Here is a 16,252-nt window from a genome sequence, read left to right as displayed (position 1 = left end):
TGCAAGTATACTAAGTATACAGAAATCAATTTGTTTTATACAGTAGATGAGGCATTTATATACCTTGTCTGTGCCCCCACCCTCACCCCAACCCACTATTTTTTATTAGCAGACCATTAGGCCTTGGTAGTTAGCTATTGTTGGTCAAACTATTGTAGCACTTAAAGACTTTAATTCTATTTGTTTATTGCAACTTTCTTAAGTCTGCAAATAGGAACATGCAAAGTAAGACTGGCCCACCAGAGGATCCTACAGTGGGCCTAGACACCAGTGGGCTCTCTTGAAGTTGGGGTCCTCCTGGGAACAAGGGCAAATACTCATATCCCTGGATGAGTGCCGTTTGCAACTGTATCTTTGTCCCCACAACACAGAAATGATTGCAAACTGTGGCAGCAGAGAGCCATTAGCTCTGTGCCCCTTCACAGAGGCAACCAATCAGGTCACCATCCCAGTCCAGGCAGCACATCACTGCAGCAAGCTGCCTGCACTAACCTTTATCAAGCAGGGAATGGGAGAGGTGAGTTACTTTTTTTTTTTTCTCCCAAAAGATGTACCATGTGGGGCTTTAAATGCAGATAGGGGCATATTGGACGGCTTGAAATATAGACATGGACATAGATTGGAGGCCTAATTATAGGTGAAGGGACAGTGTGGGGGCATAAATAAAGAAGGAAAACTGTGTCAGAGGTTAACTACAGTGTAGGTACACAAAGTAGACACTGTTACTACTGTGGTGCATTATTACTGTTTTGGGAGCTATGGATGGGGAATTTGTATAGAGGTGACAGAGGTGCTGGAGAGAGGAGCCTAAGATGTTTTCTGGCAAATTCTGCAGAGACACGTCTTGGCTGGAGGAAGATGTCATGGCCATCTGGGCAGGATGGAAAAGAAAAGGAAAGTGAACGACTTCGATCAGAGAAGACATCACCTGTGAGTCCCCAGATGTAACTATAATTACTTATATGGTCTTCAGAGCCTGAGTAGGGATGGTATCTGCTGTGACATGGGCACTGTATACAGTTATTTATTTGGTGTTCTGATTTTGTGTAGAGCCGTATGGTCATGGAGTGGATATATTATTTGGCCCTTGCATACTTGTGATCTTTATAATATTTGGCCCGGTATACTGCATTTGGTCAGTAACAGTATATAGGTAATAATTATAGTGATAATATTTGTTCCTTGTGGGCTGATAGTATTGGTAATTTTAGTCTTGGTACATTGATTTTGTATACCTGTGCATAGCAGTGTGATAATGTGTAGAGTGACCTTATACTTCCCCTATATACTGGTAATATTGGTAATATAGGTCTTAGTATACTGGATTTAGTCAGTACCAGTTTGATGGTAATTGATATTGTTATTTGTCCCTTGTATATTGGTTTTGTTGGGTATGTTTTTTTGTATGCTAGGATTTGATCAGTAACAGTATGATGGTAATATGTCGGGTGGTAATATTTACATGCTGTATTCTGATATTATTAATAATATTGGTGATGACATATGGATATTGAGGTAATAAGTTTGGTGATGGTATCTGTTTCTTATATAGTAATATTACTTAGCAGCTGTATGACTATTGTTAATTTCATGTCAGTTTTGTGGAGGTGTATAGTATCATACTATACAGAGCTGCACACTCGATTGTGTGCACTGACAGGTTTTTCTGCGACCACTATTCAGCATCACACGTTAGTTTTTTGCGGCGCCGCTAGAGATTCCGGCCGGAGTGTATACTTTGTGTAAACACTCCGTCTGGGATTCCAAATAGGGCAGCACTACGTAAGTTCGTAGTAATCATGGCCTTTGTTGCCGATTTGCAACAACGGCCGTGATTACTACATAACTTACATAGTGCGAACATAGCCTAAGAAAGCAAAAGCGGCTGTGATGGCTGGAAAGATGGGGGGGGGGGGGATCGCATTTTTTGCTAATGATAGTTATAAATATGAGTATGTTCATTATTTTGAAGGTCATAATCAATTTATGCCATTATTCTATATTTTGCGTGCATAGCTGGCCAATTTCCAATTGACTTTTATGGAGCTTATTATTTATTGTATTTTGGAGCTATTTTACTTTGTGTGAGCATAGCCTACAAAATGCTTTTGGTGTGTTTGTGTTTGCTTGTTTGTTTGTGGGTGTGGGTGGTGATGGCAAAAAAACATCAGCTAAAACAAAAAAAATTTTTTATCCCTTTCGTTTTATCAGTCATTTGACCATGTTTGTAGCTCTAACCATAATATATTCATGAACAAAATTTGTTTAACATGGTGGCGGCCAACAGTAGAGATGAGTGAAGCAAATACGGCGAAGCAAGATTTGCTTCTAATCATGTTGTCAATTTGCTTCATTTTGCAAAGGAAATTCAAAGGGATTTGTTAACAAAATTTGCTAAACATGGTGGCAGCTATGGCAGCCACACATGTTATCTTACAGTACTGTTACTGGGCAGGAGAAAAGGCCTGTCCTAGCACCTGCACACCCCACTGTGATGTCAACACCTCCCCCTCAAAATAAGGTGGTTTGTTTCCTGGGGGCGGAAAGTCTGTGTGTGTAGGGGAGAGTAGGTGTAGGCAGACAGTCATAGCAGAGAGAGAATAAGAGAGAGATAGGGACAGAGCGGAAAGTGGGTGGACTGTGGGTGGATTGTGGGTAGATTTTTGTGAGAGCTGTACAGCCAGTGTCCAGTATACAAATAAACTGGGTGCTGTTTCTGCATTGTGGCAAGTCACTAGTTGTGAATAATAAGGGGCTGGCTGCTGGTGCTGCAGTATAGCAAATCAGTCACTTGTGCATAATAATTGACTTACCTCTTGTTTCTGCACTATAGAAATTCACTCTGTGCTGGGTATACATAATACTAAGGTGTATAGACTGTTTACATCCCAATAAAAAAAAAATCACTTTACAAAGAAAATATGTCTAAGCGTGTCAAAAAATCTGGCCCTTCTCAGGGTACAGTCAGGGTCAAAGGCCCAGGTGGCACAGAAGGTGGTCCTAGTCGAACACAGATTCGTGGGAATGGAGATTGGGTGTCTGAAACCCAATTTCAAAACTTCTGCTGAGAACTTCTACTGAGAACTTCTGCTGAGATTATCAAGAAGATGATGACAATGCAGACACCATGTGGGATCCACATCCACAAATGACATCCTCAGTGTCATCATCAGAGGATGCTGATGACCCAGCGTTCTGTTCCATCTAAGGATTCTGGGTCAGGAGGGAAAAGTGGTAAGAAAAGAGCGACAGTCAAAAGAAGTTGGCAAGGCCCTAGCACTCAACGTAACCACTTCAATGTGTCAGCATATAGAGCGTCACTACCCCACTAATTGGAAGAACAGAGACCTCCAGGGCACATGCCAGTCCCCAATAAAATATCCACCCACCTTAAGTAAACTTATTTTGTTTTTAAACATAACAAATAATTTTACCCCTTAAACGTTTAGGATATTACTGTAGCATATATCCATAGCAAATTTGGATATAAAAAAATAAAAATAAAAATAAAATACTGGTGGAGATTTATCAAACAAGTGTCACAGCTGTCATAGGTGTCATTTACACCCCTTTGACAAAATCTCCCCCATCTTTAAATTTAGTGCCCATGCCAAAAGATTTCCAGCATATATTAACCACACCAGCTTAATGCCTTGCCAAAGTACAATGTGCAACCCATGCCCCAAGAACAGGATTATCCAGACACATATCCACATGACTTTAGTTCTCAAAGAGGACATTTCCCTTCTTACTATTTGAGCCCCATGTTTCAGGACATGCGTGGTAACTCGACAGTAACTGAGTTTGCACAATAGTTCCTGATATGGTACTTGTCAGGTGATGTTTTAATAGCTCTTGTGATTTCTCGAGTGGTTTAAAGCTATAGGAAGGGTTCTTGATGGGGTATACTGTATATCACAGAGAACAAAAAGAAAAAAGGAAAGTTACCAACCTCAACTGTCTGTGCTAGGCCCCTCTGGGTCGATGAGAGTAAGAGTGCTGCTGCTGCCACCTCATGGTGACTGTTCTTAGCTCCTCAAGGTCAAAGAGAGTCAGGATGATGCCCCTGCTACCTTCTTGTGTCTGTCCTAAGCCCCTCAGGGTCGAAGAGAGTTAGAGTACTACTGCTGTCCCAGGCCCTTGGGGGTCGACAAGAGTCAAAGTGCTGCCGCTGCAACCTTTTAGTGTCTTTCCTAGGCCCCTTAAGGTTAAAGAGAGTTGGAGTGCTGCCGCTGTCACCCCCGGTGTCTGTTCTTGAGCGTTCTAGGACCATTGGGCCTGATGGGGCTTCAGCTTTAGAATGTCTACTGCTGTTCTGGGTTAAAGTGTCATTTAACAACGCTGATCCCCGGGGCCCAATGATGTCCATGGATAGAAGGTAAGTATACACTGCTGATCCACCAACATCCATTGAAGTCGTAGGAGAAAAGTTTGATGGTCAACCAATACCCACTGCTGACCTGGGAGAAAGTGTAATTTTACGCCTATTTTTTACCAATATCCATTGCTGTTATGGCAGAAAATTGATATTACGCCACTGGTTCACCAATGCCCTTGCTGTCCTGGGAGAAAGTGTCATTTTATGCCGTTCATTTAATAATGCAGTAGAAGTTCAAAAGAAATAAAAAAAAAAAAACTTAAATTGAATTAAAATTTAATTAAAAATAAAATTAGAATTGAATTAAAACCAAAATAAATTAAATTGAAATAAAGGAAATTTAAATTAATATGTAGTATGATATAATTATTCGAATGATATTTTATTCGTAGTTCAAAGTGTTTAAGTGCAATCGTGGTACACTAGAAGTTAAAACATGCATATAGGTATAGAAATCTTATAGGTAAAAAATTATTTCTCTCTATATATATCAGAGTTGAAAATCACAATTCATCCTAAAATAGATTTATAACATACATATATAAAAACATACATAAAAAGCATATAGAAAATGTTCAAAATCACATAACATTCATTGATATACAGTAATCAATATAGTGCCAAAGTTATAATGCCTTGAAATGACTGTCCATGCAAGGTCTTTGCACTAGCAGCCATAATTGTGAAAATCGCAGGTGATGTATCCGTCCATATAATGGAACTTAGGTTGTATCTAAGGTTGTAAAAATGTTTGAAAAAATGTTCCAAGTTTGTAATAATTTGTTGCCTCTTTTCTGATGTTGGTTAGGTTAGATAATCTGAGCTATTACTGTTTTCTATTGTTGTCATAGCGCTATATTCGCATAGATGTGTACAGTGTTTCTGCAGCACTTTGATTTAATGCATACAGAAAGTATAGTTTGCTGTTTAGTTACTTTGTTTAAACAGTAATAGTATGGTTTTAATTGTGGTGGATGATCCACCTCTCACCGGACTCACCGGAGAGAGGGAGAAAATTTTTTAGCTAAAAGATGTCTTAACTTTTAGAGTATCAAGATTGCATTTATACACTTTGAACTACAAATAACATATTATTTGGATAATTATATCATACTTTATACTTCTTGAGAGCCTACTTACTATTCTTTTTCTCTATAGTCCCTGGGCGCTGAGACTGTATTGCGCTCAAAATAGGTACATTAGTACATCTACACAAATTAAAACCCATTAGCAAACATATTTGAAATTAAAATAAAATTGACACTTAAATTGATGGCACTTAAACTAATTTGGGAGACTAAGTTTGCCACACAAGGGAAGGTAAAAGGGTACTTGAAGGGGGATTGGAATGTGTGAATTGTTTTATTAGAAAGATTTCAAATGTCTACTGCTGGGCTGGGAGAAAATTTATATTACGCGGCTGGCCCACCCTGGTCCAATGCTGTCCATGGTGGAAACTGAATGGTTGACTGGCCGATTGACATTTATTTTAAATTATCATTTTCCAATTTTTAGGCTGGGTTCATACTACGTATATTTCAGTCAGTATTGTGGTCCTCATATTGCAACCAAAACCAGGAGTGGATTAAAAACACAGAAAAGATCTGTTCACACAATGTTGAAATTGAGTGGATGGCTGCCATATAACAGTAAATAACTGCCATTATTTCAATACAACAGCCGTTGTTTTAAAATATCAGCAAATATTTGCCATTAAATGGCGGCCATCCACTTAATTTCAACATTGTGTGAACAGATTCTTTCTGTATTTTTAATCCACTCCTGGTTTTGGTTGCAATATGAGGACCACAATACTGACTCAAATATACGTAGTGTGAACCCAGCGAATTCAATGTGTTCCCACTTCATTATTTTAACGTCCGTCCTTTAGAACCTGAGTCCTGAAACAATAGCTGTTGTTGTTTACACAATGTAAAGTATAGCCAGCGGAATTGAAACGGTACCTACAATTCAACCCGGTAGTATAACATTGTATACTTATTAATTTGCTTAAGTAATTTACAAACTGACACCAGTTTCCTTGAAAATATTATTATTTTGTCAAATTGGGAGCTGTGTTGGGTGACCAGAGTGTGTTAGTATGTGTTTTATAACAACCTTGGCAATATTCTTAGACAACCAATCTCTCAAAACCTCTCTCTGCATCTAAAAGGCATTTTCTGTGTGGTGAGATATAAGTTGGATGGCGTCCCATGCAGTACTCTCTGTTGTCACCGCTATCAGAAATATGGACTTCCATACAATATACAAATTATCATACAATACAGTGCCTAGTTAGTACAGAGCCTCACATTAAGCAAATATTACTTCTGACAGTTGTGAGAAAAAAATCTATAGGCTTTAGGGTACAAACATACACACCGAATACGCAGCAGATACGCAGCAGATCTGCAGCAGATTTGATGGTGCAGATTTGATGCTGTGTTCAGTTATTTAGATCTAATCTGCTGTGCATCTGCTGTGCATCTGCTGCGTATCTGTTGTATATCTGCTGCCTATCGCAGCAGAAAATACGCTGCGATACGGTGTGTGTGTTTGTACCCTTAAAGTGTCATTGTTTAAATTTTTTTGCTGAAATCAATAGTACAGGCGTTTTTAAGAAACTTTGTAATTGAGTTTATTAGTCGAAAAATGCATTTTTATCATGTAAAAGCAGTTTAACCCCTTAGCGACCCATGACGTATCTGATACGTCATGGTGCTGCGGGGGGTGTTCAGAGCGGGGTCCCGACATGTGCCTCTATTAGCCGGCGTGGGTCCCGTTGCTGCGCCGGCTAATTAAGCCTCTAAGTGCAGCTAGCAAACCTGACAGCATGCCATTAGAGGCTTCAGACTTTACGTCCCTGGTGTCTAGTGGGACGGATCTCCCCCCCGCTATGTGATCGCCGGGGGGAGATCCATTCTTCTGCCCGTGCCGGGCCTCAGCGTCGGAATGACGCTGATCCCGACTTGGCAATAGATTGCTATGGCCTCCAGCAGGCCATAGCAATCTATGACCGATTTCATCGATCTTTGCTGTGTATATACACAGCATTGATCTCTATGAGAGATCATTGCTGTTTATATACAAGTCCCTCAGGGGGACTTCTAGATAAAATAAAAATAAAAGTAAAAATGTTTTTTTAGTAATAAAAAAAACCCCTCCCCTATTAAAAGGCCAAATCACCCCCCTTTTCCCATTTTATAAATATAAATAAATAAACAAATAAACAAACATGTTTGGTATCACCGCGCGCGTAATTGCCGGAACTATTAATTAATGACATTACTGATCTCGCACGGTAAACGGCGTAAGCGCAAAAAAATTCCAAAGTGCAAAATTGTGCATTTTTTGGTCGCATCAAATCCAGAAAAAATGTAATAAAAAGTGATTAAATAGTCGTATATGCGCAATCAAGGTACCGATAGAAAGAACGCATCATGGCGCAAAAAATGACACCTCACACAGACCCATAGACCAAAGGATAAAAGCGCTATAAGCCTGGGAATGGAGCAATTTTAAGGAACATATATCTGTTAACAATGGTTTGAATTTTTTACAAGCCATCAGATAATATAAAAGTTATACATGTTACATATCGTTGTAATCGTAACGACTTGAGGAATGGCGTAAATGCAAAACTCCCCGAAATCAAAACAAATTCCTTTTTTTAAAAAAATTTAACAGCGCAATCGATTTTTTTCTGGTTTCGCAGCATATGTTATGAAAAAATAATGCCTGTCATTGCAAAGTAAAATTGGTTTCGCAAAAAATAAGTGCTCATATACGTCTCTAGGTGAAAAAATGCAAGCGCTATGGACTTTTAAACATAAAGTGGAAAAAGAAAAAGTGCAAAAACGAAAATCGGCTTTGACCTTAAGGGGTTAAATCCTTCCCCCCCCTGTCTTCATTGTTCTCTATAGAGGAGTGTAAGGAGATGGGCAGGGAGGGGTGTAAGAAGATGAGGCACCAAAACAGGACAACAAAGAGTTAATTTACAGCTACATCACTGGCTATCTCCTCTGACAGTCAGCACTGACCTCTCTGACCTTTGAATACCGGCTTTAATGCAGCTCTCACTGTGTAATTCTTAGTCGTCAGCAGAGAGCAGAGAACAAATCTCCCTCCTTCCTCCTCCCCCTCCCCTCTCCATAGAACAGACAGGGCCCGACTGTGTAAAAGAGCCGAGATTTCCTGATAATGAGCAGTGGATTAGAGAGAGGAGGGAGGGGAGGACCTGGGGAAAGGCTTTTTGGCAATAATGGCATATTTGTCTAATAAACCCAATTACAATTTTTTTTTTTAAATCACATGTACTTGATTTCTGCAAAAAATTGAAATGACAGTGACACTTTAATTCAGTTAGAAATTCAGTGTAGGATTTAGAACTGAAATAATTTCTTACTTGAGATGAGTTGAGAATCAGACTACAGAATATTGTAGGTTGTAATGTTCCTGCATAATTGTAGTTTCCCTAGTCTGTAATATTACTTTACTTTAAGGGGTTATTCTGTACTTCAAAAACATGGCCACTTTCCTACTTGGTCCAGTTTTATTAAGCTCTATTCACCTTAGTGGAACTGAGTAACAAAAATGCACTGAAACTGAAGACAATGGTGGTGCTATCTCTGGAAGAAAGAGGCCATGTTTTTTTTTGTGCTGGATAACCCCTTTAATACACTATTGGGGAAATTTAATAAAATGTGTAAAATATACTCTGCTGTAAACTGTCCACAGCAACCAATCACAACTCATCTTTCAGGTCTGGTAACATTATAAAGTGCTGTGATTAAAGGCAGTGGGCAGTGTATATTTTACACCCTATGATAAATCTGGGCCCATATAATTAAAAGTTGAATAACAAAGAGAAAGAAAGTGGATTCCCTGGCACATATTTGTTTTCCCTCGTGCACTTCCCCTACATGTATAAACTGACAGGCTTTCAAGTATAAACGTTTGTTGCTGTAAAAATATGTAATGCAAATGTATTGTCCACCTAAAAAAGCATTGGCAGACAATATACAGAGCTAAATCAATATATAGAAGGACAAATACCTAAATGCAAAAAAAAAAAAAAAAAATGAAAAAAATAAATAAAAGCATGGTCTATTAACCCCTTAAGGTCAAAACCAATTTTCGTTTTTGCGCTTTTGCTTTTTCCATTTTATGTTTAAAAGTCCATAGCGCTTGCATTTTTTCACCGAAAGACTTATATGAGCGCTTATTTTTTGCGAAACCAATTGTACTTTGCAATGACCGGCATTATTTTTCCATAAAATATGCTGCGAAACCGGAAAAAAATAATTTGCGCTGTCAAATTGAAAACAAAAACAAATTTGTTTTGATTTCGGGGAGTTTTGCATTTACGCCGTTCGCCCTATGGTAAAACTGACTTGTTATGCATGTTCCTCAAGTCGTTACGATTACAACGATATATAACATGTATAACTTTTATTGTATCTGATGGCTTTTAAAAAAATCAAAACATTGTTAACAAATACACGTTCCTTAAAACCGCTCCATTCCCAGGCTTATAGCGCTTTTATCCTTTGGTCTATGGGGCTGTGTCAGGTGTCATTTTTTGCGCCATGATGTGTTCTTTCTATCGGTACCTTGATTGCGCATATACAACTTTTTGATCACTTTTTATTACATTTTTTCTGGATTTGATGCGACCAAAAATGCGCAATTTTGCACTTTGGAATTTTTTTGCGCTGACGCCGTTTACCGTGCGAGATCAGGAATGTGATTAATTAATAGTTCTGGCGATTACGTGTGCGGCGATACTAAATATGTTTATTTATTTGTTTATTTATTAATTTATATTTATAAAATGGGAAAAGAGGGGTGATTTGGACTTTTATTAGGGGAGGGGATTTTTTATTAATAAAAACACTTTTTTTTAACTTTTTTTTTACATGGACTAGAAGCCCCCCTGGGGGGCTTGTATATACATAGCACTGATCTCTCATAGAGATCAATGCTGTGTATATACACAGCAAAGATCGATTAGATTGGTCATAGATTGCTATGGCCTGCTGCAGGCCATAGCAATCTATTGCCGAGCCGGGATCAGCGTCATTCCGACGCTGAGGCCCGGCACGGGCAGAAGAACGGATCTCCCCCCCGCGATCGCATCGCGGGGGGGAGATCCGACCCACTAGACACCAGGGATAGTGTGCATAAAGCACTTCAATGCAGCTGTCAGGTTTGACAGCTGCATTGAAGTGCTTAATTAGCCGGCGCGGCAACGGGACCCGCGCCAGCTAACAGAGGCACTGCCCGGCTGCACGTGTCAGCCGGGATCAGCGCCGTTCAGAGCGGGGTCCCAGCGGGACCCCGCTCTGAACACCCCCCGCGGCACCATGACGTATCAGATACGTCATGGGTCGCTAAAGGGTTAAATGTACTTTTAAAGCGGAGGCTCTATTTGCATACCATATCAAAACTGTTGGCTTTGATTTAGCATTAATGATTCCACTGACCCTTCCCTGTACTATAATGTTACTATCAGACATGGCAATAATCTAGCCCTGTTGCACCATTAACTAAACAATAACATTCTACTACAGCATCTGGATCCCAGCTTTTCATCCAGCTGGCTTGTGTATCAGTCTTTACAGCACACAGTCATCATTAATGATTACTGACAATGTATTTTCCTCTCTGCAGTAAGACGGTATAACAAATTGGGTTTCACATTTACTAGGTTGAGCACAGTCAGCTAGTAGAGACCTTGAAGGACTAGCTATAAATATAAACAACTGATTTCTGCAGATGACAATGCAGGCTGCTATAAAGCATGAATTTTATGTGAATTGAAAGCTGATATTTTATGTATTTTTAACAGCACAAATGTTTTATGCGGGTGCCATGGCCAATATCAGTAAAGCCATAATTTTTTTAGTTGAATTCTGCTCTAGCCAGGAATACAGGCAGTTGTAGCTTGCACCACATTAAATGTATGCTGTTTTATGAGTACAGGAAATAAAACGGATCTATCAGAATTATAATAAATGATGTGTATTGTAGCATTTAGCAGCCAATATGTTAGATTTTTACAAAATATCTTAAATATTGATAAAATGGGATGTAAAAAGTCAGTTGTGCATTTTTTTAGGTTTAGGTAAGCGTAATTGGAATTTTTTGTACGCTTTGTTCTAAAAAGGAATTCTAATGACCCCTTCCCCTTGTGTCCTCCTCCATGTCCCTGTGCCTCCAGCAAACCCAATTAATGACTAAGACGTGACAGCTCCACGGACAGTGATTGGCTGAATTGGCTGTCACTCTCCAGACAAGACTGACAGCATGTTCAGCCAATCTCTGGCTGTGGCACTATCCTGTCTCAGTCAGTAACTGGTTAAGTGGGCTGGAGGCAAAGGGACATGGACACCAGTTTGACTAGTTGATGATACGGTACAAGCATGCTCATCCTGGTGCCATCAATAATGTATAGAGCAGACTCAGGATGCGAGCCTTCCTTATACATTACTTTAGCTAAAGTGTGTTTTTCTATAGTTGTAACTTACGCCCACTCAGCCAATCAGGGGCTGGGGCGGAAAATCATTACTGCCAATGACTGGATTTGCAGGTGTGTGGTATCATGACCCTTGGAAAACCTGTAAACACTGTACAGCAGGGACTAAAGCTTCATAATATTGGCAGCATTGCATTATAAAGAAAGGTAAGTGTTTAAGGGTATGTGCACTCAACGGAAACACCATCTGCCCGACAAATGAGTGGGTTCACTCTTCGGGCGGACGGCAGAATCTGCCAAACCATAAAATGAAGCCTATGGGACCAATGGAGATGCACGGCTGAACAGAGGTGAGCTGCAGAATTTACGGCGGGTGATCCAGTGGAATTCTGTAGTGTGCACATACCCTAACACACAATAAGATTATCAGAGAGGGGGAGATTAAGAGGGGAACTGCTCAAATTATTTATGTGTTTGTGTACTTCTTATCTTTGTATTTATTTTAATGAATCTCTACTGCTGGGTTTGGGTGTAACCTTAGTTCAGGAAGTTAAAGGGGTATTCCGGCCATGGAATTTTTGTATGCAATGCTGCCCTTCCATAGAATATAATAATGATATAGCGCAGTGCCCAGTGATTGACTGAACAAGCTGTCACTGCCAAGCCAAGTCTTTCTCTGAAATGGCGGTGGCAGTGTTCAGTGGGGGATGTGAGGACTCTACTGGAGAACATGGGGGGTAGTGAGTTAGGGCCCTTTTACACCAACAGATTATCTAACAGATTTTTTTTAAGCTAAAGGCAGGAATTGACTATAAACAGAGAACAGGTAATAAAGGAAAGACTGAGATTTCTCTTTCCAAATTGATTTCTGGCTTTGGCTTTAAAAAAATCTGTTTGTGTAATAGGTTCCTTAGTTTTTGCTTTAGTGCAAGCATTAAAACTCCACTTCAGGAATGTTGATAGATGGTCTAATTGCACGAGGCATATTATATACAGTACATATTGCTGAAGTGCGAAAAGGGTTGAAAGGGTTAAAAAGGGAGCAATATAAATTTTTCATAACTGATCAAAAAGCATGGCATGAGAATGAAATTACTCCCTGATGGATCCTGAACTCAGTTTTTTGTCTCATGTCAAAAGTCACATTTTCTTTCAGTTGCTGTGTATGATCTTAAAGTGACTGTACCACCAGGCCCAGGCTGAAGCACTGGAGGCGGGTCAACCCACCCTTAGTGGGAGGAAACCCTAGCCCCTCTATGATAGGGTTCCATTGATTCTAATGGAGTCACGTCATGGAGGGGCTGGAGTTTCTTCCCACTAAGGGTGGGTCGGCCCGCCTACGGTGCTTCAACCTGGGCCTGGTGGTACAGTCACTTTAAACAAATTGGTGGCCAATGAAGCCATCAATTAATTTATTAATTTTCTTTCTTTATCTACTTGAATGACACTGTCGAACATAAGTAATGTTTTGAAAATATCAAGAAAAACTGACTTTAAGATGATAAAGATTGATTTTAAATATGTAAAAAAAAAAAAAATTAGTCAGCTGAAATCGCTGGCGGGGGTGGATAGCAGGTGGTTCGGTACCCAGCAATGTTGACAGAGCGGGACATGTAAGTATATGCCCTTGACATTGCCACCACAGCATTAAAAGGGTTTTTCCTATTTATTATTTGTATCCTAGCCACTGGATAGCAGACAGGTACTGTATGAGATTGCAGGTAGTCCGAATGTTGGGCACCCAGGCTCCATTGTTGTGAATAGAGATGTGGGTTGGCGCATGACCTGCATGCCCATGCATTCAGCTGCTGAAGGGAGCTGAGTACAGTACTGTAGTAATAGAATACCTGTTATGTCAGCATTAGAAATCTACAATCTACTCCTGCTACGAACCACTCCTCTTCTGTGCTAACCCAGAAGCAACAAAAATAGTCTGTGCCTTGTGCAGAACAGCAAAAATACCACTATGATGGGTCCGAATGGGCAAACACACTGAGATCAGCCGGTCATTAAGGAATCCTTGTGTCAAACGGAGATAGCTAAAAACCGACATCTCTTTTAGTTTGTGAATCATGCTCGTTTGATTATCTACTAATATTTTAATCTCTCTGAAAAAGATAAATAATTAATTTTTCTAATAATTTCATATTCTTGTATTAAAGATTTTCATCTATGATTCTAATTTTTTCTCTCTACTTTTCTTAGGATAAGGAGGTTAACTTGGAACAAGTACACAGACGTATGAACAGCTTGATTGATGAAGATATGGCCCATAAGCAAATCTCTACTGCATCAATTGAAATCTCAGCCTTAGAGATTGGCGGCATGTCATCAAGTCAAACCTTGGAGCCAGTTCGGGAATACCAGAATACACAGCTTTCAGTCACCACCTTTTTACCTGAACAATCTGGTCATGGTGGTGGTAGGACACTTACTTCTGTTTCAAGCAGTAACTTACCCTTGCCCCTTAGCAGCTCAGCCACCATGCCCTCTATACAATGTAAACACAGATCGCCAAATGGAGGACTATTTCGTCAAAGTCCTGTGAAAACACCCATGCCAATGTCATTCCAATCCATGCCAGGGGGACCCATTCCAGAAGCCATTGAGCCTTCTCATGGAACATCTATATAGTTAAAACAAAACCCCTGCAAAGCTTTTTAATACAACTAAAAACTCTTACATTTTTCTTGTATATATCTGTAAATAACAACAGAATGAAGTGGGTTAAAAGTGTATTTTGAATATTCCCATTTTTTGAAGTCAGTAAAACAAACAAAAAATGTATGAATGGCTTTGTAAATTTTGTTCTATCTGAATAAATCAGCAACTTACTTGTGACCCTTCTCAAGTGCCAAAGAAGACCTGTGACTGGGACAGAAGGCCGCCAGCCCTTCAACATCTTTATTTTCAGTTGGGTTCATTAATTGCTTAGACTATCACATTTTATCAATAGCTCTCTCTAGTCACTGCGTGGCATTCCATTTTAATATAGGCTGAAAAAAAGTTTAGACCAAGCATTGGTATAAAACAAAAACAAATTGTAGCTATGTTAAAAAAAAAAATGGAAAGTCAGTGAAATGTTTCTTCTAACATGAAGCGTCTGGGATTGAATCTCCACAAAAATTTCTAGGTTAAAGCACTGGTTTATTAAATTGTATTTTATGTGTACTGTGCTGTGTGGCCTTTTGATTTAACCTTTACAATTGGCAGGATCTATGATATCTTTGGTGGGAAATGGAGAGGTTAGAGGTGAGAAGAAAAATCTGTTGAGCGAAACCTGTAATCATCTTTTTGTGGCACGTACAATAAAAGGTTGGTTTGTACCAATGATTGATAAATGAAGGAAAGTTGAAAACATATCCTGGGCTTCTGTATCCAGCGTGTTAAAAAATGTTCCCATGCAGTAACAAAACTGCATATATTATGTCTCAAAGTGAAACTTTATAATATATGTTTTCATTATTTTCTATTCTTCTACAGAACGTGATGTACCATAGCATAAATGGCCAATATTTGAGGAGAAGATCACAAAACAAATGTTTCTGAAATAATGTTCAGTCTGTCTTTTCTAGCTTTTTGGTGGTCACTGTTTTAGAAAACAGTAACATGTATTTATACCCCCCCCCCCCCCCCTTACATTCTAACTAAGGAACATAGCACAACCTATATAGAATACAGTAAGGTATAACTAGAAGGAATAACTAGAAGGAGGCACATCAGGGAAATAGTGGCCATTATGGTAAATATAATAAGAACTGTTTTAGGGTGCGTTCACACCTACAGGATCTGCAGCAGATCTGCAGCAGATTTGATGTTGTGTTCAGTTATTTAAATGAAATCTGCTGCAGAAAATCAGCTGCAGATCCTGTAGGTGTGAACGCACCATTAAGTTATAAATATCCAGCACTTCTTCCCTACACTAACTCCCATTATTGTTTGACTGTCCCCAACTAAAGTATCTGCCACTGTAGCAAGACTAGCACTCCCATCAGGCTTTCACTTTTAGCGTAATGGTATTGGTAGTCTTGCTACAGCTGCAGATACCTGACCCAATTAAACACACACACACACACATAAGAATACCGCTCTCATCATACTATTAAAGGGAAATCATGATGGGAGCGCTAGTATTATTACAGCTGCAGATAACTTGGTTGCAATACTACTTACAGGGATAAAAATGTAAATATGACAGTTATCACCAGCTCTAGCAAGACTAGCACTCCCATCATCCCTTCATTTCACAGGCTCTCAACAATACACTCAAAACACAACATAACCTTTCTTTAAAGTGGAAAAGAAACCTTTTTTTCTCTACATTAGCATGGACAGAAAGTCACATTGTCACGTTGCCTATGACAACCACAGATGGCATAAGAAAGGAGAAAAACAAA

At 39.4% G+C, this 16,252-nt stretch overlaps 1 protein-coding gene across 1 annotated transcript in view; it reads left to right on the top strand.

The window, feature by feature from the left end:
• The window catches only part of GRID1 (glutamate ionotropic receptor delta type subunit 1), a 907,710-nt gene extending 893,221 nt beyond the window's left edge, over positions 1-14,489 (top strand). Inside the window, exon 16 of the mRNA XM_069979187.1 lies at positions 14,061-14,489. Within this exon, the coding sequence (XP_069835288.1) occupies positions 14,061-14,489 (429 nt within the window). The remainder of the gene's footprint in view (positions 1-14,060) is intronic.
• Positions 14,490-16,252: the final 1,763 nt, after the last annotated feature.

This window comes from Dendropsophus ebraccatus, chromosome 8 (genome assembly GCF_027789765.1).
Source record: "Dendropsophus ebraccatus isolate aDenEbr1 chromosome 8, aDenEbr1.pat, whole genome shotgun sequence".
Classification (NCBI taxonomy): domain Eukaryota; kingdom Metazoa; phylum Chordata; class Amphibia; order Anura; family Hylidae; genus Dendropsophus; species Dendropsophus ebraccatus.
Note: the sequence above shows the minus strand (reverse complement) of the source record. Positions and strands in the feature narration are given on the sequence as shown.